At 46.8% G+C, this 26094-nt stretch overlaps 1 protein-coding gene across 4 annotated transcripts in view; it reads left to right on the top strand.

Annotated features, from left to right (window-relative positions):
- LOC106842042 (solute carrier family 22 member 1) overlaps window positions 1-25978 on the top strand; it is a 34216-nt gene extending 8238 nt beyond the window's left edge. For 3 of the 4 annotated variants that reach the window (XM_070481906.1, XM_070481861.1, XM_014858355.3), the window contains exons 3-12: window positions 270-373; window positions 2216-2370; window positions 5105-5273; window positions 6569-6683; window positions 6892-6998; window positions 10494-10708; window positions 14212-14320; window positions 21011-21123; window positions 22647-22746; window positions 25595-25978. In XM_070481906.1, coding sequence (XP_070338007.1) covers window positions 270-373; window positions 2216-2370; window positions 5105-5273; window positions 6569-6683; window positions 6892-6998; window positions 10494-10708; window positions 14212-14320; window positions 21011-21123; window positions 22647-22746; window positions 25595-25661 — 1254 coding nt within the window. In that variant the 3' untranslated portion in view covers window positions 25662-25978. The remainder of the gene's footprint in view (window positions 1-269; window positions 374-2215; window positions 2371-5104; window positions 5274-6568; window positions 6684-6891; window positions 6999-10493; window positions 10709-14211; window positions 14321-21010; window positions 21124-22646; window positions 22747-25594) is intronic. The other variant, XM_070481954.1, reaches the window with a different exon arrangement.
- Window positions 25979-26094: the final 116 nt, after the last annotated feature.

Genomic DNA, 26094 nt, shown 5'->3' with positions numbered 1-26094 from the left:
ATCCATGGCGAAGCACGTGACACAGCCTCTTCGGTGAATGTGCAGTGAGGGGAGAGCAAAGATTCTAGGCATATCATGACGTTCACTGAGATTCACCAGAAACCGTGAATTTGTCTCATGGGAATGTGGTGAGAGAGAATGATGTGAGACACCCAGGATGCCACATTTCATGTGATGCAATGACTTAGTCCAAAGAGAGGATGGAAGGTGCTGTTGGACTGACAAATGCTCTTGTGTTTCTGGCCCCTCCAACCACGATGTGACCACAGTTTAACCTGGTGTGCGATGACTCCTGGAAGGTGGACCTCTTTCAGTCCTGTGTGAACGTGGGCTTCTTCCTGGGCTCCCTGGGTGTCGGCTACATTGCAGACAGGTACGTAAAGGCCAATCCAATGAACAGAGTGTCAACTGCATGAGGAGAATGAATTTTAGGGGACAGTGGTGGACGAACATGGCCTGTTGGAAGCTCTTGCAGAAGTTGATGGGGCCAGGACATGCAACCAGTGCTCTGGACAACTGTGGGGCAGCAAGACTGGGAAAGGTGGGGATTTAAGAGAGATTTCAGAGGTTGAAACTGCATGCAGACTGTAGGGTTGGAGTAGGGGGCTGAGGAAAAGGGGGAGAAAGCCAAGATTTGTGCTTGGAGCAGATGGGTGGGGGCAGGGCCATTTTTGAGATGGGACAGAGTGGGTTAGGAACAGGCTTTGCTACGGCTCTTTGTTGGAGGAGGGAAGTGGGAAGCAATCAAGAGTTCTATCTCAGAGGTGTTACGATCAGAGATGTGTTCAGAGCAGCCTGTGACACACAGAAGAGACGTCAAGTAGACAGTCAATATTTGAGTTGTGCTCAGAAGAGAGCTTTGGGATCCGTCCCCAGTAAGGTACTTACAGCTGTAAACCATGTTTGAGAGAAGCTGGATGAAGTCTATAGAGAGAACTTCCACGTGTAGAGGGCGGGAGGGAAGGGGTTGCTGGCAGGGGAGGTGATTTAGAAGAAATAGCCGTGAGACAGAAGGACAGTTATTCTACCGGGACAGTGTGATGCTATAGAAAAAGAGAGAGGAGACTGGCCCAAGCAGGAGGAGTGGTCAAAATCTGTGGACATGGTGGCCATGAATGCCCATGCCAAGGAAGGTGTCAATAGAAGGTTAAAGAAAAACGAGAGATGAGGAATTGGAGTTTGCGTGTGTGGACAACTCTTTAAAATGAGTTGGGGGTGAAGGACAGCTGGAAATGGGAACATACTGGAGAGATGGAGGGTCAGGATGAGGACTACCTCAGCGTGGAAGGAGTGAGGGACCATGAGGGCATCGGTGGGGGGCTGGCCCGAGCACAGAGGGTGGAGGGCCTTTGGTAGGAGTCGCAAGGGAAAGAGGGAGGAGATGGATGCTGATGCTGTTAGATCTGAGCATTCTGGGGTAAGATGTGGGTTCCTGACAAGAAGTTTCTATATTGAGTAAAGGATGAGTAAGTTTGTTGGCTGGTGTGGGGTGGTTCTGGGAAAGGGGTGGAAGTTTGAGGCCAGAAGACATGGAGTAGAGAAATGACATGTTGGACAGGCAGACATGTTGGAGTCTAGAAAGGAGGATGGCAGCAAAGCAGAGGGCTTGCTGGACCAGGGAGAGATCCTGTGTGTGGGGCGAGGTCACTAGGACTGAATATGAGGGTGGTCCCTTGCTTCCTTGCCTTCCTACCAGAGAAGGTGGGATAAGATTTAAAATCTGGAGTCTATAAAACACAATAGTGGGATGAAGTTTTAGCAAATAATTTGCCCATTTCATTCATGAAAAAAGGAAAGGAAAAACAATTCTCAATAGTTATACTATTAGAACTGAATATTTTGCCAGAAAAGTTTTTATGACCACTGATAAGACTAACTATGTGCAGGAAGAAGCCCGGTTTCTGGGGCATCCTGTTAAATCCTGTTAATAATACAGTCTGTTAAATACAAAGATAACGAGAGGAGGCGAATGCTAGAACTGGGAGGGTCGTTGAGGGAGGCCACCCCTCCCTGGCTGAGCTGCCATGTTGCTGAGAGCGATCAGGATTCCTCTTTGGAGTGACTTAATCAACCTCACAAGACTGGACCTCGAGGAGAGGCAGTGATGTCCCACAGACACCCTGGTCCCTCAGGAAAGCAGTGACTTGTCCCCCGTTCGGGACCCTTGCTAATCCTTAACCCCCCCACCTCACGTGCTGTCTCCTTGCCTCTGAAGGTTTGGCCGTAAACTGTGTCTCTTGGCTACCACCCTCATCAGTGCCATCTCGGGCGTCCTCACGGCCATCGCACCAGACTACATATCTCTCCTGCTCTTCCGCCTGCTGCAGGGGCTGGTCAGCAAGGGCAGCTGGATCGCTGGCTACACCTTGAGTAAGCATCCACTGACCTGAGTGTTTCATGGTTCTAAGGAGCCTCGGCCTCAGGTAGTGGGGTAGAATAGGATGGAGCCAAACGTGGAGGTGGAGTTTTTGAGAGAGATATGTTTGTGGGGTCTCGAGAAATTCTCATAATTCGAATTGTATCTGTTGTCTGTGGTGTCAGGATGGCTTCCTTTTCTTTCTTTGGCCTTTTTTGTCTGAGAGATGCTTAACCACTTAAATAGATCAATGTTTTCATATCAACTCATATATTTGGGAACCAACATCACACGTCCGTGTGTTCACAGCAGTGGGGGGAAGGAAGGCGGGAGTATTCTAACACTCTAAGTGTGAAAGAATGAGCATCTCCCCAGAGAAACACAACCAACTCAACTGGTTTGAACCACACTCCAGTTAGGAGAAAAGACATGAGAGGAAATAAATGAAGAGATAAACACCATGATTAAAAAAAAGTGAGGTGTAAACCAATGTGAGTAATTCTACATATCAACTCATTTTTTCTTTCAAATTTTGTATGAAAGGTAAGAATAGGAAATGAAAAATACTTTCTTGGAGGAAAGTAAAATAAAAGAGTTGTCTGTGCTTTCAGCACACCCAGCCCGTGGGTGGGGCATGTCAGGCAGGAGCGAGGATAATTCACATTTATGCTTACTTGTGGAGAACAGAAAAGAAACAGCCTTGTCTTGGCATCTCTGAAACCTGTGTCATATGACTTGGCATTCTGCGAAATATCTGGCTAGGGTCAAGCGAAATCATTTCCTCCCTGAACCGTGAACATGTTGGTTAAGTTTAGTGAGTTCAACACATATTTATTGATAGCCTCACCATCTGTAGGGTAAATACGTGTTATTTGGCACAGAGTTAAAAGGATTAGCTTGGGGTCAAGTCCATGCCCCACACTGACAAACTGTGTGATCTTGGGCAAGTTCATAATCTCTCTGTGCCTCCGTATCCTCAAAGTGGGGATGACAGTGCCGTGAGGAGTAAATGAACTGTGCTCAGCATAGCTTAGAGCAATGTCAGCCCCCAAACCGCCCCTGCAGTGTTGCTGCTGCTGTGTGGCGGGCACCGGGGCAGGGCTGTAGGCACCACGATAGAAAGGCACTCTTCCTCCCTTCAAGGAGCTCAAAGGCTAGAAAGAAGGGGAGAGAGACGCCAAAGGGGGGATTATGTGTTGCAGTGACAGCTACGGTGACTTCCGTTCCCCGCACGGCTTCCCCACTTGCTTACATGTCATGCCCTCCCCAGTCCTCTGCTGGCGACTCCTTCTCAATCTCCTTTATAGGCTCCTCCTCTTTTCCCTGACCCCTCAACGTGGCAGGACCCACGACTTTGCCCTCCCCCATCCCAGAACCTGTTCCACCTTCGGCCTGCCCCCCACCCCCTAGGCTGCAAAGTGTGCTCAGTCCAGTTGCCCAGGCCAGTGTCTTGCAGTCAGCATGGCCTCCACTTTTCCTTGGGCCCCATCTCCATCCATCAGGGAGTCCACTGTCGGCTTGACTTTCAAAATACATCACAACCCCACCCATCTCACGCCTCTGCTGCATCCACTGTGGTCCAAGCCACCACCATCACTTCATCTCCATGTTGGTCTCCCTCCAGCACCCGCCGTCAGCAGCAGAGCAAGCCTTGAAACAGACACGGGCACAACTAGAAGGACCAGCAACTAGAATATACAACGATGTACTGGGGGGCTTTGGGGAGAAAAGGGAGAGAGGAAAAAAAAAGAGATTGGCAACAGATGTCAGAAAAAAAACCCAGACACATGCTCAGGCCACTCCTGGGGGCAGGGGCTGTTCATTTCAGGCAGTGAGGGTCAACGTGCTCCTCATGCCCTAGAAGGGGGGCCTTGCCCATTGTCCCACTGAACTCCACTCCCAGGCACCTTCTTTCTCACAAGACCCCTCTAGCCACATGATCCATCTCCTTACAGTTCCTCAACCACTCCTCAGGGCTACCACATGGCTGTTCCCTCTGCCTGGAACTCTTGTCCCCCATTACCTGCAGCTAACTCTTTCACCTCCCTTAGGTCTTTCTCACATTTCATCTATGAAGCCCACCCCACTGCTCTCTGAAAAACTGCAACCCCTCCACCCCCGACTCTCCTGATTCCGCTTATGCCGTTTAACTTTTGTTCCCGCCCAATGTGAATCCCTTTCTGACCTGGCATATAACCTGCTTCTTTGTTGTGTGTGTCATCTGCCATCTCCTACGAGAACATGAGGTCACAAGGGCAGGACTCTGCTGACTGAGTTCACGATGCTCCCAAACACCCAGAACCGTGCCAGGTCCCCGGCAGGCCCTTAAAGGCACCTGTGAAGTTTATGGGCACTCCTGGGGTCCTGGAGAATATTCTAGCCCAGTCTGAGCTTACTGGAGGAAGGCTCTGGAGGAGAGAGCACCTTAGGCTGAGTCCTAAAGCATGAAAAGGAGAACTATAGACAGCAAGGGAGGGGACTAACGAAAAGGATGTCTAGAGAAAAGCCGGGACAAGACAGCAGGGTGGATGTGGGGGAGCCTTGAGTCGAGGGGTATCAGCCCAACCCGGGGAAGAAGGTAGGACTGAGCCTGCTTGTTCAGAGAAGGAGAAATAGAGGCCACACAGAGGGGAGGCTGGGGCACAGATGGTGGGCGCAAGGCTCAGGGGCTCATGAGGAGGAAAGAAAGGGACCGGGAATGTGGCAGCTGGCTTCATCCTCCGAATTGTGACGTGTCTTCTGTTTCAGTCACAGAATTTGTGGGCCCAGGCTACAGAAGAACGGTGGGGATCCTCTACCAGACGGCCTTCACGGTGGGGCTGGTGCTGCTTTCCGGGTTGGCCTACGTCATTCCCCAGTGGCGGTGGCTCCAGATGACCGTCTCCCTGCCCACCTTCCTCTTCATTCTCTACTACTGGTACTGCATTCGCCCCTCCCTGCTCTCCCGGAACCACTCGCAGTTAACCCAGGACTGCGTGCTGACCTTGGCCCATCTTCCAAATGGCCATGGTGGCCACGTGCACAGGCACAGGGCTGCTCCCAGCACCCAGGGTGCCATTTGGGGTCTTCTCATGTTACAGGGTGGCTCATCACACGGGGAGCTACGCTCCCACAGAGGCTCTGTAAATTTGCATCCCCCTGGAGAGAGGCATGCAATGCTATAAGTCAGACAAAACTCCATCCAGCCACAGAGTGGGCAATTGCTCTTTGTGGAATGAATGAATGAATGAATGAATGAATGAGTGAGTGGATGAAATGTTCTTGGGGAATGTGCACAGTAAGCCATTGTGAAACAAAACCAGGCCAGATGAGGTGTTAATCTTATCAGCTGTCAGTACTTGGCAGGCCCCGAAGGATAAGCCACTGGACACATGAGTTTTTATTGTGAGAGAGGGAAGAGGGGGCGGCCAAGGGGGCTGTGGAGAGGGATGTCTCGTCCACGCACCTTTTGTCACCATTTGGCTGGTGGCAGATCTTATCTGTGGGTGGCACTGAAGCAGACCCGGTCTCTAATCGAAGGCCTCTGAGCAATGTACATTCACTGGCAGGAAGAGCTTGCTGTCTCCAGGCCAGGGTGAAACAAGGGGCTCTCCAGCGTGAAAGGACCCCTGACTGAGTCTCGATGGTTGGGCGGGGCGGCGAGGGGACTACACCTTTGTGTTTTCAGAAGACTTTATGTCAGAGATTCCCAACCTTTGAGTTGTAACCTCCTTGCCCCATTTGAAATCAACAGCCTGGTGTCTCTCTGACGTTAAAGGAAAGTGAATACAGTTTATTTTGCGTGGAAATATTTTGAGACTTGTTCAACAGCCCTTGTATGGAGTGGTGACATCCTGCTGCAACCCAAGGTTGGGGGGCATGTGGAGCATCTTTTGTGTGTGAGAAATTTCCCAGGGGGACAAGTCTGCCAGCTTTCGGGAGGGAAGGAGACCCCCGCTCTGCAGAGTGGAGGACACCTAGGAAGTGATAGTTCCCTCTTGGTCTGTAAGTCTTAGCAGGTGGCACTGAGAGTCTGGGTGACCCACAGGGCTCCTTTGTGGGCTGCCCGGGCCAGTACCCGGTGACCCCAGATCCTGGTCCACTAGCTACTTGAGGATCGCAGTTTCAGCGTGAGGAAGGTGGGTGGCCCTGAGCAACAGCATCGCTCCCATCAGGGCTTAACATCAGACGAGCTCCGGGGAGATGCCAAATAGAGATGCTCTGTGTCCGCAGGTTGGTGCCCGAGTCTCCTCGCTGGCTGTTATCGCAAAAGAGAAACACTCAAGCGATAAAGATAATGGACCACATTGCCCAGAAGAATGGGAAACCGGCTCCTGCTGATCTAAAGGTGACAGGCTAGCGAGCAGTTTCTAGTGTCACTGAACTTTGGGTTGGGCTTATGACGTAGAAAATGCCTCTGGGGCTGCCTCGAGAGGCAGAATGGGGGGTGATGGGTGCAGAGTGCAGCCATGGCGATGGCCAACCTCAGTGTCGGGGGGCGGGGGTCGCTCTGTTTACGGCAGCTTGAAGGCTGCGGATGCTCTGATCCCTCTCAGATGCTGTCTCTCGAAGAAGATGTCACCGAAAAGCTGAGCCCTTCATTTGCAGACCTCTTCCGCACTCCGCATCTGAGGAAGCACACCTTCATCCTCATGTACCTGTGGTAAGGGGCCTCCCCAGACGGAGCCGGCGTGCTGGCTCGCGCGCTGGGGGTCAGACAGGGGGACAGTGCAGGCGGACAAAGAGAAGCGCGAAAAGGAATTTTCAGACGGTTTTCGAGCGGTCAAAGAGCTCCCAGAAAGACATCCTTATTTCTCCCCGGAGGACTGGGTAATGGAGAAAAGGCCTCATTTTAGGGAGAAGAGTTTGCTACACATGACAGGTCAACAGTAAGAGGATCGAAATATGATGAAGGGTTTCCAAGGCAGCGTCAAGCCCCATGCGTCTCGTCTTTTGGGAATGGCCACGTCTTGACTTCACGTCGGAAGGTAGATGAGGTCTCAGTGGCTCCTGGTGATTCCAGAGGAGGATCTCCTCCTCGCATCTTAGAATTTTCTAGAGCCTGCCCAAGAGTGTTTGTGCTTTCATCAACCACAGATTAGAAACTCATGTATGCACATGGATTCACCAGGTGCCCCTTGGCTACCCCAGGGGTCTGCCTCCCCTTCCCAGGTCGCTATCTTGAGAAGGCGTCCCTCACCCTATTTCCTCCGAAGACACTGCGCCAGCTGCCCAACATCAGGGCTTTCTCCTCGACATCGAGAGGGCTCTTCAGCTTCTCCCTGAGCTCTGGGCTCCCCCTTCCACTGCAGCCGCTCTGCACCGGTATTGTTTGCACCTCCGCGTAAGGTTTTCTTGGAATTAAGTGTTCGAATGAGTACGGCGGCACCTGGCACATGGCAGCTCCTCAATAAATATTTGCTGAAGGTTGAATGAATAACCACTGTTTCTCAGAATCCATCCCACATTCTTCAGATGCCAGCCAGGCTCGCCACGCCCTCTCCTTGCCTCACCAATCACCCCACCACCCCATGTTTCGGAGCTTGCCCCTGGGGTCCTGCACCCAGCCATGCGAGGGGGGCCAGAGCCTTTGCAAATGCCCAGTGCCTGGTACATTTCTATCAATACTCACTACTGAATTCAGCAACATCTCTTCTGAGTAGACGCCCACGACCGCTGCAGATGGAGAGAACTCCCCCCTCTCCATCCTCTAACGCACTTCTGCCAGTGGTGTTCGTTTTGTTTGGTGAGGAAGATTGGCCCTGAGCTAACATCTGTTGCTAATCTTCCTTTTTGTTTTTTTCTCCCCAAAGCCCCAGCACATAATTGTATATCCTAGTTGTAAGTCCTCATAGTTCTTCTGTGTGGGACACCACCACAACATGGCTGAGCAGCAGTGTGTAGGTCCACACCCAGGATCTGAACCGGCGAACACTAGGCCACCAAGGCAGAGTACGCAAACTTATCTGCTATGCCACCAGGCTGGCCCGAGGTGGTGTTCTTGACTCCCTGTTCTCTTCCACCCCTCCACCCAATCCTCTGGCAAATTCTGCTCTATCTCGAAGCTACATTCAGAAGCCACCATTTCTCATCACCTGCTCTCTTGGCTCCCTGTCTGAACATCAGAATCTCCAGCTCGTGCTATTGCAGCAGCCTCCTTGCTGGTCTGTCTGCTCCCCTCCTGACCCCTCTTAGGCTCTGCTCGAGAAGCATGCAAAGGATCCATTTAAAGCTTGGCAGGCCAGGTGACTCCCCTGTTCACAGCCTCCACTGGCCTCCTAATCCAGTCGGAAGAAAACCAAATCCCTTTCTGTGGTGTACAAACTCCTCACCCCATCTGGCCCCTGGACACCTTCTCCCACCTGCTTCCTTCTTTCCGTAACGCAGGAGGTGAGCCTGACACTTCCTGGCCGTGTGACTTGCATAAACCTTCGTGATCTCTCTGTGACTCAGTTTCTTCATCAGCAAATGGGGGTAATGAGACTCCCTATCTCCTAGGCATGCTGGGAGAATTAACGAGATCATATGTGTAAAGAGCCTGGAGCCACAGGTCGTAGACACAGGAAACCATCAGCTCCCACCAGGTATTTTAACATGCACATGCAGTTCATAGGTCCTGCCAGAAGATGGCAGCCCTGCACCCTTGTTAAGTGTTTGATGGGAAAAGCAAGGTTCTGCATTCCTTTCTCTTAAACCCACATCTTTATCAGTAATACGTGACTGTTCTCATTCCAACTGGCTCAACGGCATGGAGGGGGCACCCGGCTTATCTAGACCCGCTGAGCTGCAGCCCACGCCTGCCTTTCTGTGCACTGGATCCTTTTGTCTGGTGGGGAATAATTTGGGACTAGAAACACAAGCATCCCGTTGCTTCCCCGGGGGGAAGCTTTGTCAAACGAGGGGGTATTTTAATGAGAAACCTCAGCTGCGGCCTCCGTTTTGGCACTGATGGGAAATGCTGGGATAAAACGGTGATTTCCTATCAACCCAAATCTCTTCTCCCAGTGTAAAGACCAGTATAATTGTAAAATGTCTCTAGTCTCCAAAATTATATAGTTTGGCCAAAAATGACACATGGGGGACTCCCTAAATTCGCCTTTGGGCGAGAGCGACTTAGCTGGTCCCCATCGGTCTGGGTGGCATCTTCCGTAAGGTTGCTGCTCTTGTCTTGAGATGGTGGATGTGGGGGTCGTGTGGGATACGGGGTGGAAGAGAGGAAACGAGCAGTGTTGTTGATGACAGCACGAGGGGGCGCAGGGAGCACCATGGGGAGCTGGAAAGACTTGACCTGTGTCTCTGCTCTGCTGAGCTCAGGATTCTTGACCTTGGAAAGATGACAGTGATGATGACAATAAAAACCCATGTTTACCGAGTGCTTACATGGAGGCAGGAACCACACTGAGCACTTGTGGGAGAGGGAAGAGGGCGGCAGAGGGGGCTGTGGAGAGAAATATCTCATCCGCACGCCTTTCGTCACCATTTCGCTGACGGCAAATATCTGTGGGTGGCACTGAAGCAGACCCGGTCTCTAATCACAGGCCTCTGAGTGATGCACATTCACTGGCAGGAAGAGCCTGCTGTCTCCAGGCCAGGGTGAAACAAGGGCTCTCCAGTGCGAAAGGACCCCTTGCTGAGTCTTGATGGTCAGATAGGGTGGGACTATGCCTGTGCATTTTCAGAAGACCTTATCCCATTTACTGATGAGGGAATTGAGGCACAGAGGGGTTAGTTAAGTTGCTTAAGGTCACCCAGCTCATACAGCAGTCTGATTCCTGAACCTGCTCACTGCCTTCTCCTGCCCATCCCCTTGTGGGCCCGCTGAAGCATCAGATGAGGCAGGGCATGTGTGGGGCTCAGCGCAGGGCCGGGTACCTAGGTCTGCAGTGAACAGCGGCAGCCATCATTTGGGATCTCTAGGAATTGTGGGTATATCCTGGAAGTTGCACTCTCACATAAACCGTGAAAGAAATTTCTTACCGAGTCCCTCTAGGGCACTCTTCCCGATTTTTATCCCCCCTTCTGCTGTTGCCCCAGGACATTCTGGATCAAGTGACACCCATTTCTCTCTAGCTTGTGGGGCCCTTTGTCCTCCCTGCCTGAACCCTCACTCTCTCCTCCTCGGCGGAGCTGGCCTGTGACCCGGCTTCTCCTCGCATAGGTTCAGCAGCTCCGTCATCTACCAGGGCCTCATCATGCACGTGGGCGCCACCGGCGGGAACCTCCACCTGGATTTCTTGTACTCCGCGCTGATGGAGTTCCCGGCCGCCTTCATCATCCTCATCACCATCGACCGCGTCGGCCGCGTCTACCCGCTGGCCGTGTTCAATCTGATGGCGGGGACGGCCTGCTTCGTCATGGTTTTCATCTCACATGGTGAGTGGTGCATTTTCATTATCTTCCAGGTAATCAGTCGTGGGAAGAGTGTTTTGACTTGTTAATATGCCCCTGGAATGAGAAAAAAGACACAGCCAGGGTGTTCCCTTTGTCTACAGCTGTTTTCTCTCTTTAAATTTTAAATTCAGGTCTAACATACATACAGTGAGCAAATTATAAGTGTAGGAGCCAATGGATTTTTACATATGCATGTACCTGGGTACCAAGACTTAGATGAAGATATAGAACATTTCCAACATCTCAGAAGGTTCCCCATGGCCCCCTGACAATCCATTCTCAATCCCCCCCACCCCCCACCAAGGTCACCACTGCTCTGGTCTCTGTCACCATGGATTAATTTCGACTATGCTTCAACTTTGTGCAAATGGAACCACACAAATGCACTCTTTGTATGGCCTCCCTTCATCCACTCATCATTACGTCTCTGAGATTCATCCATGTTGCCACATGAGAGGGTAGTTCACACTTTTTCGTTGTGTAGCATTCCCTTGTACGAATTCCACACTCTTGATCCATTCTACTGTTGGTTGACACTTGCGTGGTTTCCAGTGTCTGCCTTTTGGGATTAAAGCTGCAGAAAACATTCTGAGCAGTTCTTTTTGTGGACACTCATTTCCCTGGGGTACAAGTCTGAGAGCGCATTTACTGGGCCTGAGGGGCGGCATATCTTTAGGTTTAGTAGATTCAGCCAAACAGCTTTCCAAAATGGTTGGACCAATTTACACTCCTGCCTGTGGTGCGTGAGTGTTCTGATGGTTCTCATCCCCACCAACATGTGGTATTGCCAGTCTTTTTAATACCAGCCATTTAGGTGGATGTGTCCTTCGGTCCCTAATTCTTACAAGCCGAGATGAGCCAAAGCAGAATAATTTTAATCAGTTTTAATTTGAGTCCATAAATAGCCCTTCATGTTTGTTACTTTTGGAAATGTCGTTAAATAAATACTGAGGCGGATTTGCTATTTTCTCAGTTTTTATTGCTTGTGCTCTGCACTTGCTGGTTTAATAAGTCATGTTGGTTTTGGTGCAGGGCATTGTGGGAAATGTCTCATAAAATCTGTGTTCTCAAGAACCAGGCTGCATAGATCAGGCTGGAAATAGAAACAGGTGGAAAAAGAAAGCTCAGTTTTCTTCTCTCTCTTTGTGTGGGGAGAGAACAAACAGATAGGAAAAGGGGCAGAGTGTATCTGAAATTGATTTTACCCATTTTCTTACCCATCTCCCTATTTCTGGAATCTTGGTAAGGTGTAATGAATGGGTGGATTTTTTTTTTTTTTTTTTGCAGGGGAAGATTTGCCCTAAGCTAATCTCTGTTGCCAATCTTCCTCCTTTTTTCTCCCCCCACCCTCCGCCAAAACCCCAATACATAGTTATGTATAGTTGTAAGTTCTTCTGGTTCTTCTATGTGAACTGCTGCCACAGCATGGCTACTGACAGACGAGTGACGTGGTCCCCTGCCTGGGAACTGAACCTGGGCACTGAAGTGGAGTGCACAGAATTTTAAGTGCAAGGCCATCAGGGCTGGCTCTGGGCAGACTTATTGTTTTTAAAGTAACAACACTGAGTGCTGGGAAGGAGCCTGAGATCTGATACTGGTCAATTATCACCCGAGCAGGGCTCAGGCATCATGCCCTCTGGTCCCCCACCCATCACGTGGGCAGAGCTCAGGCATCATGCCCTCTGGTCACCCCCCCATCACGTGGGCAGAGCTCAGGCATCATGTCCTCTGCTCCCACCTCCACCTGCACCTGGGCAGAGCTCAGGCATCATGCCCTCTGGTCCCGCCCCAGGACCCTCCTCCCAGCTCCCACCCTCTCCACCTGCCTCTACTTGGCCCTTATCACATTAGGTGACAAGCATTCATTCCTTCCTCCAGGAAATCTTTCAAGTACCTTCTTTGTGGCCAGCATGTGTCCAGGCCCTAGGATCTCAGCAGTGAGCAAAGCTGAGACATTTCCTGCCTCATGGAGCTTACATTCTAGAGGGAGAAGAGAAGGGTGAAGGGGGATGGAGCGTTCATCCTGTGTGGTGGTCAGGGTGGCCTTAGGAGACCTGAATGACGGGGGAAGGAGGTCTGTAGACACCTGGGGAAAGAGCTTTCCAGGCAGGGAAGAGCAGTGTGAGGACCCTGAGGAGGATAGAGCTGGGCATTTGAGGAGCAGCAGGAATCCTAGTGACTGGCGTTGGGGGAGCAGGAGGGAGAGCAGTGAGGTCAGGAGTTGGCAGGGGACAACCTCAGATTTTATCCCGACTGTGGTGGGAAACCCCGGTGGCTTTGAGCAGGGAAGTGACACGAGCTGAGTGCTGTTCTAACGGTCCCTCTGGCTGCCTGAGGGGAGCCAGGGCATTTTTCTGAGGGAGATGCTCTTCAGGTCCAGTGGAGCATCTCTCCAGTTTAAAGACCCCAGAACTTGTGAGCAAGGCTCTCTGTCTAGGTATCTGAGTGAACTCTTCATCTGTTATCTTTTGGAAGCTGGTGGGAATGTCATCCTTATCTGAAGACTCGGCTTGGGTTCCCACCAGGTAGAGAGCAGCACGAGGCTGGAGAGACTGTGTTGAACCTGGCAGGCGAGTTTGTCCCTGAGGCCACCGCGTCCCCTCTCCTTCAAACCTCACTCTGGCAGAGTGAAATGGAGCATGTCCTTCATGAATAGCCAGGATCTGAGGACAAGGGTCAGGATGACATGTCTGTGACCCCAGAGGCTTTATTAGTGAGCTGGCATGTCCCAGGAGCCACCGCATTTTAGTGTCTGGGGTAATCCAGGTGGAGGGGATGACGGTGCCCCATTCTTCGATCAGTCCCAGTAGGGAGAGGGCTTTCTGGAGCTTCGTGTAATCAAGACCTCACAGCCGTCTGCTAGGATGAGACAAGGGTTTGCTCCCCTCATGCTCATTGTCTAAGACTGTAGTGAAAGATGTTCGGTTAAAAAAGTGTTTGGAAATGAACACTACATTGATGATGAGAAATCTGGTCCCTCGTTCCAGGACACTGCCTGAGGGAACTACCTTGATTGAGGACCTACTGTGTTTCAGGCGCTGTGTGGGCAAGACCACTACTGCACGATAATTAAGAAGCCCACATTTATGGAGTGGTCATGGTCGACATTTGACATACATTATCTCAAAACCTCACAAGGACCCATAAGCTGGGTATAATCATTCCCATTTTACAGTTGGGGAAACTGAGGCACAAAGAAAGAAACAGCTTGCCTAAGTCATGCGGCGGACAGGAGGCAGAGCCAAGATTCAGAAAGCATGCTCTTTCCTCTGCCCAAAGGAGCCTGACCACCTGTGTCACCCTCAAGTCCCCAAATCTCTCAGGACTCAGCTTACTTATCCCTGAAATGAAAGGCTTAGCTAAGACAATCCTCCTGGCCCTTCCAGATCTAAAGTCCGAGCTTCCTAATGTGGATGCTCGTGGGCGGTAACTCCAAGGGCACCGTCCTCACTCGCGTTCCACACGCTCTGTGTGTTTCCCTGCAGATCAACACTGGCTGAACATCGGGGTAGCATGCGTTGGCCGGATGGGTATCACCATCGTGTTCCAGATGGTGTGTCTGGTGAATGCAGAGCTGTACCCAACGTTCATCAGGTGAGTAGCACTGAGTCGGCTGTGCGCGGGCCAGGCTCACCGAGGACGAGCATTTCCACGACCGTCCCTCAAGGCGCCCCCAGGGCTGACCGGTTTGGTCGTTGAGATGGGAGTTGAGCATCCAAGAGAGGATCAGTGCCTAATTATAGTAGAGAAGGTGAAACGGGAAGGTCACTCTGCTCTGTACAGAGCATGCGGGAGAGAACGTGGGACAGGGGGAGGGAGGCTGATGAGTTGTGTGGACTTCAGCAGCTCCACTGACAGCCTGGGACACAACTTGCTTAAACAGCAGTTCGTACTTGTCTAGTGATAGACAAAGCATTTCCAGACACACATGCAGTTTAGCCCTTGAAATCATTATCCCTATTTGATATGTGAAGAAGCTGATGCTGAGAAAGAGAGAGATCTTCCAGGAGTGACACAGCTAGAAAGTGGCAGGGTGTCTTCCTGACCTTGAAGCAGGTGCTTTTCCCATGACGACACAATGCTTAGCAACAGGCCTATAAGACTTAGTGTTTAAAGTCAGGTTTTTTTGAGGTAGCATTTTCCTAGAGCACAATTCACTCCAAAACGCAGTTTGATGAGTTTTGATTATCTATGCATCCAATTAGCCACCCCCACATTCAATATGGAGGCGTTTCCATCGCCTCCTGACGTTTCCTCATCTCCCTTTGCAGGTCAATCTCTTCCCCTCCCCACCTCTAGCACCTGGCAGCCACTGATCTGCTTTCTGTCCCTATGGTCTTACTTTTCCAGAATGTTCTGTAAATGCAATAACGTGGCCGGTAACTTTCTGCGTTTGGCCCCTTTCACTTAGCATAATGGGATCCATCCACTTTTCTGTGCGTATGAATACTTCATTCCTTCTAACGGCCGAACGTTATTCCAGAGTGTGGACGATGTACCACAATTTGCTTATCCTTTTCCCAGTTCATGGACATTTGGACTATTTCCGGTTTGGGGTGATTATGATACAGCTGCTGATAAATATTCACATACGGGTCTTTCATTTTTCTTGGGTAAAAAGTTGGGGGTGGGTCATATGGTAAGTGTGTGTTTAAGTTTATGAAAACTGTCAAAATGTTTTTCAAAGTGGCTGCACCATGTTATATTCCACCAGCCATGTGTGAGCGATCTGGTCGCTCTGCATCCTATCAGCACTTGGTATTGTCAGTTGAAAAAAATGTTCGAAGTCATTCTTGGAGGCCATGGTCTTGTTCTGGCTTTAATTTACATTTTCCAAATTACTAATAAGGTTGAGTGTCTTTGCGTGTACTCATTGCCATCTGTTTCTTAGAAGACTTAGTTTAAATGAAGATTATTTTTATTATAAAAGTAATTAACTACTTTCCTTAAAGTTTTAATTCTGACCTTTGTTAGAATTTGGCATATTTCCTTAAACTCCTCTTTTCCTCTGTATAAATTGTTTCTTCTCCCCATGTCATGAGACCAATGGTTTCTGAGAAATACTCCAGCTCCCCGGTCCCCTCTTACACCTGCACAGCTCTCTGAGACTCTCTGTAAGCCAGAAGACAAAAGGACAACTCTGATTCTCTCTTTTCTCTTTCCCACCTGTCCTTTATTAAAAGGCCTCGTCTTACACTCTCCTTTGTAAAAGGTTGTTGGACTGAGGACAAAGAGATGAAGGCAAATTAAAGAGAAAGTCTACCGTTGGTAGTCCTGAGCCCAGAGTCTGAACTAGCCAGGCCAAACAATTCCATTGTTACGGCCACCAGACACCAGGCCACTATGGGACTGATTCCAAATGTTAACTGTCAAAGGTCTGGAGTGCCTGGTCCTATGTGGAGGAAGGACAAGTAACCCATCCCCAAGGATCCCTTGCCATTTGTGCCAAAGGCTGCTTGATAAGGATTCTCAGGAACTAGGAAGGGAAGCCAGATGTTCAGAAATAACTTTAAATTTGATCCCCACACACACAAAAGTAAGACAGTCATGAAAATTCTGGTATTTTCAATCTATGGAATCAAATCTAAATTGCCAAAAATAAAAAAAGAGGATTATTCTGTTACTTTATAAGCACTTCAAATTCAAACAGTTACTATTTAAACCATTTTTACCCTGCTTCTTCTTCTTCTTTCTTCTTTTTTTTTGGTGAGGAAGATTGGCCCTGAGCTAACATCTGTGGCCAATCTTCCTCTTTTTGTTTGAGGGAGATTGCCCCTGAGCTAACATCTGTGCCTATCTTCCTCTATTTTGTATGTGGGATGCCTCCACAGCATGGCTTGATGAGTGATGTCTAGGTTCATGCTCGGGATTCAAACCTGCAAATCCTGGGCCGCCAAAGTGGAGCATGTGAACTTAACCACTATGCCACCAGGCCGGCCCCTGACCCTGCTTCTTATTCACGGGATCCTTCTTCTATCTGTCTGCAGCACAGATTGTGAGAAACATTCTTTTGGCATCAATATGCACTGCCTTGTATGGAACGGTGTCTTTCCATTTTTACCTTCTCACTGTATTACGAGCTCCTTCAAGGCAGGAACTACGTACTCTCCTCCTCTCCACCTCCTGCAGCTGTTCTGTTGGTGTGCTATCCAGGCACCGAGTGATTGTAGAATGACTGAACGAAGTACCACAGATCCGTGAGTTTAAAATAAAGTACCCAGTTCCCTACTTCTTCTAGCTTCTGTGTGCTTATCAAAATTTTTTCTTTTTTAAGACTTATTTTCGTAAAATATTGAAAAATAGTGGTGTCTTTTCTTTCTCTTCTTGGAAATCACACCAAAGCTAGTAGAAAAATGAGAAGGAAAAAGAAAAAAACCTGCAAGTGCCGTCTTTGAAACTAGGATGACTCTGGGTGACAATATGTAAGAAGAAGCATTGTTGAATGCAATGAGGTCCAAGAGGGTCTAGAAGATTCCAGGGAGGCACACCTGTGGGAGCACATTTTAGATAAGGGCAACAGTTTTCCAAAGGAGGAAGCATATCTTGAAGGGTCTTACCACACTCTCTCGTCTGGAGTAAACAAGACAGGTGCAGGGGCTGGAGGTGGCAGCTTCCTTCCCTGATATTGCATCATTGGAGGTGAAGCAGGGAGGGTGAGGCTGCGAGAGAACATTCTGGAAACTTTGAGATAGCAGTGTGCTGTGTGGCAGGGTAGAGGAAAGCGACCCTACATAGCAAGGAGTTCTGCACAGCCAAGCCCTGGAGACTGGGAATAAGAGAGATCACAGCATCTGGTCACATGCAACCCTGGTCAAAAAGAGAATTCTTACTAGCCTGGAACACGGTCTGGTCCCCCGCACCAATCCTTCTGAAATGGCTGATACAGGAAGAAACCACACTGTTAAATGGTGAATAATAAATAAAGAAGTAACCGGCCCAGGGGCTATGCAAATATATCAGGAAATGAAAGGGGAAAAGGAACAGGAAAATAGATTGGCAAATGAAGAATTCTCACCAGAAAACTACTGTCACAAAGCAGATGAAAAGCATAACCAAATATACTACAGGTAGCTGCAAAATATTAATGAAAATATAATGAATATTAATGAATTTATAGAGTCATCTCTATAAAATAAGAGTTTAAAGCAGAGATAAAAGTTCTTAGGAGACTATGTGACAAGACAATAGAAGAAGTCAAAGCCAGCAAAGGAAAGAAGTGATGAAGAAAAATGAAAACATTTGAGAAAGGAAAACAAATTTGAAAGCGATACACAAGAGGATTGACACAGTAAAGGCAGTCAAGACAGGACTAAGAATTGCAAAATAAAATTGAAATAAGCAAATACTTTAGAAGACTTTGGGGCTGGCCCCACGGCCAAGTGGCTAAGTTCGCATGCTCCAGTTTGGTGGCCCAGGGTTTCACTGGTTCAGATCCCGGGCATGGGCCTAGGACCACTCCTCAAGCCATGCTGAGGCAGAGTCCCACATAACAGAACTAGAATGACCTACAACTAGAATATACAGCTACGCACTGGGGGTGCTTTGAGGAGAAGAAAAAAGAAAAACAGGAAGATTGGCAACAGATGTTAGCTCAGGGCTAATCTTTAAGGGAAAAAAAAGTGTAAAAGGCTTAGAGGTTATGTGTGTGTGTGTGTGTGTGGGTGTGTGTGTATCCCAAAGAAGATAATTGAAATAACAAAACAAAAAGACTTTAAGAAACCTCTGGAAATAACACACTGCTTGAATCTATGCTTTGAAGTGGCACACTGTGTAACAGGAAAAGCTGACCCCGAATGAACAATATTAAAGAATATTCTAGTTAAGTGACTGTACTTCAGAGATAAAGACTCATCAGGCACCCGGGCTGAAAGTGTAAGTCACACCTCTAAGGAGAAACTCAAATTGATGTCATTCAATGAAGACAGTGAAACAGCACCTGAGATGAGCTCAAGCGGAGAAAGCATAACCCAATGAATTTTATCCAGTCGAACCCTCACTCCTATGTAAAAACAGCAGCCAATCATTTAGACATATCTCAAAGAATGTGGTTCCTATGAACCTTTTCCAAAAATGCTCTTAGAGAAAAACCTTTCAGTAAACCCAGTAATAAATGGAGAAACGTGTCAGAATTGTTGATGATGATCACTGAAGGTGACATTAAAATGAATGTGATTTTGGCTACCGAACAGAATGTAAATATCATAAATCTGAATATAAAGAAATGCTATAACTAATGAAAACTGGAAAGGGAAGGGGGAGAGAATGTTGGAAGAAGTGTAATACAGTGATTTCCTCAATACGCTGTCTCCAGCTTGGAAAAAAAAAGTATCATTAAAACCTGATAAATTAAGTAGTGTTGTAGGTATATTTTAAGATATAAAGGCAAACACTAAAAATAATGATATAAGTAACTAAAATCAATGCATGGAGAGGAATGGTTTGAGTAGGAAGTATAAATATATTAATTTTATAATTGTTCATAATAGGAAGTTAGTACTGTCTAATAAGATAGAGTAAGTGTATAATATAAAGTTATAAAGGTAATCATTTGAATGAAAATACAAACCTTCCAAATTATTAGAAAAAAATACACATAACCAACACATATTGAAAGATAAAAGACAGTAGAAACAATAAGAAGTATGACATGAAAGCTAATGACAGAATTAAGTCCAAACATTTCTGACATTTAAATAAATGTAAAGAGGCTTGACCCCCACAGTAAATGTTTTATGCTTTGTGGACCACATACTGTCTCTGTTGCATATTCTTTTCTTTTTTTTTTAACTCTTTAAATATGTAAAAACCATTCTTAACTCAAAGGCAATAACAATGCTGGGTTTGGCCCATCAGCTATAGTTTGCTGACCCCTGACTGAAAACAAAAACAACATTGTGTTGTGGGATTTATAACTTATGTGGAAGTAAAATTGTGCAAAGTCTACGAGGAGAGAAAAGCAAGTGTACTATGGTCAGGTTCATGTACAATCCATGAAGTGGTATAATACCATGTGAAAGTAGACTGTGCCGAGCTAAAGATGTGTACTGTACCTAAAGCAAACACTAAAAAATGAAACAAAGAGTTTTAGGTATTAAACCAACAAGGAAGATAAAACAGAATCATTTAAAACGCTCAACTCATAAGCAGGCAGAAAAAGAGGAAAAGGGTAACAAAGAACAGATGGAACAAAAAGAAAACAAATAGCAAGATGATAGATTCCAACCCAACCATATCAGTAATCACAAGAAATATAAATGGTCTAAACACCCAGTTAAAGGGCAGAGATTGTCAGACTGGACAAAAAAGTGAGACCCAACTGTATGCTGTCTATAAGAAACTTACTTTAAATTTAAGGGCAGAGATAATTCAAAAGTAAAAGGATGGAAAAAGATGTTGTAAACAGAGATGGTATAAGACTGAAAGAATGGAAAAGGATATTCTGTGCGAACACTAATCAAAAGAAAGCTGGAGTGGCCTTATTCATATAAGACAGAGTAGATTTCAGAGCAAAGACTATTATTAGGGGTGAAAAGGGTCATTTCAAGTAGTTTCTCTATGTTTCCTATCTAACTTTTTTCATCCTCCATTCCTTAATACCCTCTCTCTACCATTCCCTTCTCTCCATGTAAAAGAAAAAACTCTATTCAGATCAACTAATTCTTCAATTCTCCAAACACCAACTAGGTGTCCTGTAATTGAATTCTGGCATTAACTACCTGGAATTAGTGCAGACCCCATAAGTCAAGGGTGCATTCCCACAAGACTGCCCCCACTTCAGAGACCAAGCGTAAGCCCCAAATTGTCCACCTGTACTTCTGACCAACTGGCTATAAATCAAGATTCCCATGACCTCCTCCTTGAGTTCAGTAATTTGCTATAATGGCTCACAGATCTCAAGGAAACACTTACTTACATTTACTGGTTTATTATAAAGGGTATAATAAAGGATATAAATGAATAGCCAGATGAAGACGTACATAGGATGAGGTCTGAAAGGGTCTGGAACACAGGAGTTTCTGTCCCTGTGGAGTTAAGGTGCGCCACCCTCCTGGCATGTAGGTGCGTTCACCAACTTGGAAGCTCTCTGAATCCCATAGTTTGGAATTTTTGTGGAGGCACCATTATGTAGGCATTATTGATTAAATCATCGGCCACTGGTGATTAACTCCATCTCCAGCCCTCTCCCCTCCCTTGAAGTTGGGGTGCACATTGTGTTTGCTCTGGGATCAGTTTGGAAAATTGAAGCATAAAATGTTGTCTTTTTTGTTCTCCACATTTTATCAGGAACCTTGGAGTGATGGTGTGTTCCTCCCTGTGTGATTTGGGTGGGATCATCACCCCTTTCCTGGTCTTCAGGCTGATGGAGGTTTGGCAAGGCTTGCCACTCATGTTGTTCGGTAAGACTCATGGGGCATTTATTGTTCCTTCTTTCCAGCCTGGCAGGAATACTCAGGAACTATTTGATGAGTGGATGATATCCCCCAGTGAGTTTACAGAAGGCGAGGATGGTGTCTGCTCTTCTGTTGTCTCTTTGCTCGCTCCATCACACTTCAAGGGAAAGATGAGATGCTATTCCTAGAAGGCGAGCCAGAGGTTTATGTCCTGTGGCTCTGGAGTCCAATAATTCATCCTACAGGACAGAATCTGAGAGACCTTTTGACCTGGCCTCCTGCTTTCTCATAAATTTGACTCCCAATTTTTGTGCATTTAATATGTAATTGCTAGAGGTTTGAAGATGCTAAATTATCATCCCTTGTCTGCTTCTGGATCTTAAGAATCCAGAACAGATGAGGCAGGAGACAAATGGGAATCAAAGTTTAGTATCAGCTTTGTAATTGATAAAGTTGGATTAGAGAAGGAGGATGCGACTCTGCCTTCTCTCCCCAAAGCTAGACCTTGGACCTCGAAGACCCTGCTTACCCACTTGGTGGAGGGAAAAACAGCTGCCCATGTGCAGAGAGCTGCCATGTCTGAGCCCAGGTGACTCCACCAGAGAGAGGGAGGAAGAGAGAGGGAGAAGGAGCGAGGAGAGAGGGAGAGGGAGGAAGAGAGGAAAATAGGGGGAGAGAAAAAAGGAGAGAGAGAGAGGGAGAGAGAGAGTGGGAGAGTAATGAGTGGCATACACTACCCACACATGTTATCTATGCTCCGTATCATATATATAGTAATATAATATTGATATGTAGTACCTATAACATATATTATATATAAAATGATATATATGTTGTTATATATTATAATAATATAATATCATATACAATAGTATATATAATATAAAAATTATACTATATAATATACTATATATGCTAAATATATGTGTAACATAGCAATATAACAGTATATATAATATATACTATATATAGTGTATATATATACTATATATACTATACTAAATAATATTAATATAATATTAATATATAGCAACAATATATATGATAATTTGTATATAGTAATTATAAAAGATATAAAATAATATAGTATATAATATAATCACATATATTATTTTGTTATATATTATACATTATAGTTTATACAGTAACTACAATATATATCATATATAAATTTATTGTTACTATATATGAATACTATATTAGATTCTGATAGTAATATAGTAGCGTGGTAATAGTCACAATCGAGTTTCGCATTGTCGTCGAGATGCCTGAACCAGTAAACCCACTAACACTCCAGCCGCAGTTGCCTAGAACCGTATCCTCACACAGACGTACAAGGAAGGCAAGAGCCCCTTTCTTACTCTGGCATTTCCCGGGTGGTCCTTTGCTTTACTTTCCGGGGTGTCCCTGATCATTTCACCGTCCCGCCCGCGTGCATCTGGGCATCTCCTGGTTAGCCGCCGTCACCCCTGTAACCGTATTACTGGCTGTGCTCTAACGCCTCCCTGTGAACTCTGTCTCGTTTGAAGCGGCCTTGGGCCTGATTGCTGGGGGAATGGCGCTGCTTCTTCCTGAGACCAAGGGGGTGGCGTTGCCAGAGACCATCGAGGATGCGGAGAACCTCCGGAGGTGAGCTCCGTGGTGCTCAGGACCCAGGGAGCCCACGTTAGACCCGTCCTCTGGCATCATTAACATGCTCCATTTCCTTTATCTTAGCGGTTTAGGAGAGCTTTTCAGACATGGTGTGTCTCTTGTATTACTCCCGGAGCCTCTATAGAGAGAACACAGTGTACTAGCCACTGACTTCACAGGGAAAGAATGGGAGCAGGAACACGCATTTTGGTTGACAGTCACTGTCCTTTTTCTTTTTTTTAAGATTTTATTTTTTTCCTTTTTCTCCCCAAAGCCCCCAGGTACATAGTTGTATATTCTTCGTTGTGGGTCCTTCTAGTTGTGACATGTGGGATGCTGCCTCAGCGTGGTTTGATGAGCAGTGCCATGTCCGCACCCAGGATTCGAACCAACGACACACTGGGCCGCCTGTAGCGGAGCGCGCGAACTTAACCACTCGGCCACAGGGCCAGCCCCCACAGTCACTGTTCTAAACCGCGGACAGAGAACCATTTGTCTGTGATGCTGACTATACAGCACCAAGACCCCCTGCTCAGCCCAAGAGTTAAAAGCTCTGAGTTGGGAACTATTTTTAAATCAATCTCTGTCCTTTTAGTAATTGTTGGCTCAGGTTCCTTAGTGACCTTCTTCACAAAGAAGAATGACTTCAAACTTTCATTCTCGTGACAGGGACCAGGGCTTTAATGGAGTCTCAGGTTCTACTCCTTTTTTTTTTTCCCCCTGAGGAAGATTTGCCCTGAGCTAACGTCTTGTGCCAATCTTTCTCTGTTTTGCATGTGGGTTGCCACCACAGCATGGCCACTGATGAATGGTGTAGGTCTGTGCCCAGGAACTGAACCTGGGCGGCCAAAGCAGAGTGCGCCAAACTTAACCACTAGCCACAGGGCCAGCCCCTCAGATTCTATGGTTAAAGCTATAGTAAAGGAAAAGAAGAAACAGTGCTTGCCGAGGTAATCGCTCAGGCCCCTGCATGGGCATGGGTCTATGGATTCCATGGTGAGGGCACATGTGTCCCTGAGAAGTAGAGAGAATGGTCTGTAGAGCCACAAAGACCTGGGTTCAAATACAGACATTGCCACCTCCTCAGCCATGTGACTTTGGGCATGTCATTGAACCCTACAGAAACTTAATTTCCTTGCCTGAAATATAGCCACAAATAACACTTAATTTAGAGGGTTGCTGTGAAAATTCAAGGAACTAAAGTAGGTGACAGTGACTAATCTATTGGTCAGCACATAGTGGATATTCAATAAATCACAGATTTTCCCCAGTCTTCTTGCCTATTGTGTGATTTCCTCAGTGCTTCTCAAACTTACTCTCAAAGTTTGCAGAAGAATCACAATGGGAGCTTAATAAATGCAAATTCCTGGGCCTTCTAGGCTTTTGACTTAGTAAATGAATAGCTGAACCCAGGAATCTGGGCTTTTATAAGCTCCGCTGACGATGTCCATTCAGGCACTCTATAAGCCTCACTTCGGGAAATCCTGCATTTCTCAGGACTGATAAGGGACAAACACTCTATTTTAACTGTTAACACATTTTGCAGTTGCTGACAATATGCTTCTTTTCAGTCTCCAGTGGTAGAAATATACAGCTAATGTTGATTCCCTGATTTTCAAATGTTTCATTATCATTTGTTAATAGGCACTGTGTCATCTTTTATGACGTTTGGTTTGTCCCTTCACTCCATCATCATGACCTTTCTGCCCTGCCAGGGGAGGCTGGCTGCTCCTGCTCTGAGCCCCACGCCTCCCAGTACATCCTCTGTGCTCCATAATACTCCTCACAATTTGTAATAATCGCTTATTTCAGTACCTCTTTCTCCACTATACTAAGTCCATATGCAGTAGCCACAGTCTATTGCCAGAGGAGTCATTTCAATGACTTCTTCTCCCCTACTTTCCAGGGGAAAATGTGAGGGAATGGAAGTGATAGTAACACTAGCAAACATTTAAGGAGCGCTCACTGGGTGTCAACTTACCCAATCTTCTCGAAACCTCGTGAGGCAGCTACTACTGCTATCGTACCCATTCCACAGATGAAGGAAAAAATGACAGGTACCCCATATTCAAAATGGAGCATTGGATACAAAGTGATGGAGTTAGGCAACACCACCACAGATGGTCTACTTCGAAAGTTGGCAGACTCTTTCCTTAAGGGGCCAAACAGTAAATATTTCAGGCTTTGGGGCCATACTGTCTTTTACCACTGCTCAACTCAACAGCGTGACAACAGCCGTAGATAACACCTCAATCAATAGGTGTGGCTGGGTGCCAGTAGATCTTTATTTATGGACATTGAAGTTTGAATTTTATCTCATTTTCAAGTGTCAAGAAATAATATTTGGGGGCCAGCCCAGGGGCGCAGTGGTTAAGTTCAGTGGCCTGGGGTTCGCTGGTTCAGATCCCGGGTGTGGACCTAGCACCACTTGTCAAGTTGTGCAGTGGCAGGCATCCCACATATAAAATAGAGGAAGATGGGCACGGATGTTAGGTCAGGGCCAATTTTCCTCAGCAAAGAGAGGAGGATTGGCAGCAGATGTTAGCTCAGGACTAATCTTCCTCAAAAAAAAAAGAAGACGAAATAATATTTTCATTTTGAGTTTTAAAACTATTTAAAAATGTAAGAAACCGTTCTTAGCTCACAGACCATAGGAAAACAGGCTGTGAGCCAGAACTGGCCGAGCGGCATGGTTTCCTGACTCCTTTTCTTCTTTGTCACTTGCCATCCTTGTTCTCTTTTTACTTCGAGACTTATTCCTGCGGACAACTTTGCAACGGTTTCTTCATTGAGACGTTGATGGTTTATTTTGGTTAACTTGAATTTTTATTTCTGGTTGCTACAGGAAAGCAAAGCCCAAAGAAAAAACGATTTACCTTCAGGTCCAAACATCGGAACTGCCGGGCACCTGAGAGAGATGGTTCGCTGGGGACAGAGCGGGAGAGATGAAGATGGAGTTGTCATCTGGAGAAATGTTCAGAAGCCCTTATTCCTCTGTCTTCTTCCTCACACTGGCCCCAAATCAATATCAATCTTAAAGAACATTAAATGTAATTTGTTTTATTTTATTTTCTTTCTTTTAAGCCCTGTCTATCTTTTATCTACTTACCCTTTCTGGTGAGAGCCGTTGGTGGTTTCCGGGTACTTAATTATCTAAAGTATGTTGAAGAGCCAATAGAATTTAAATATTGCAATAAAAGAGGCCTCCATAATTGGTTTTCTAGAATAAGTATTGTTTTATTCACTCTCTGGAAAAAAAGGTCTTTGTATCTGTAGGTATCTACGTTGGCAAAAAGTATTTCAACATGTGGATTTTGGGTAGGACTCTTGGTTTTTAAATATGGT

The sequence above is a fragment of the Equus asinus genome, chromosome 1 (genome assembly GCF_041296235.1).
Source record: "Equus asinus isolate D_3611 breed Donkey chromosome 1, EquAss-T2T_v2, whole genome shotgun sequence".
Taxonomy (NCBI): domain Eukaryota; kingdom Metazoa; phylum Chordata; class Mammalia; order Perissodactyla; family Equidae; genus Equus; species Equus asinus.
The sequence above is the reverse complement of the archived record's forward strand: the minus strand, read 5'-3'. Positions and strand labels throughout refer to the sequence as shown.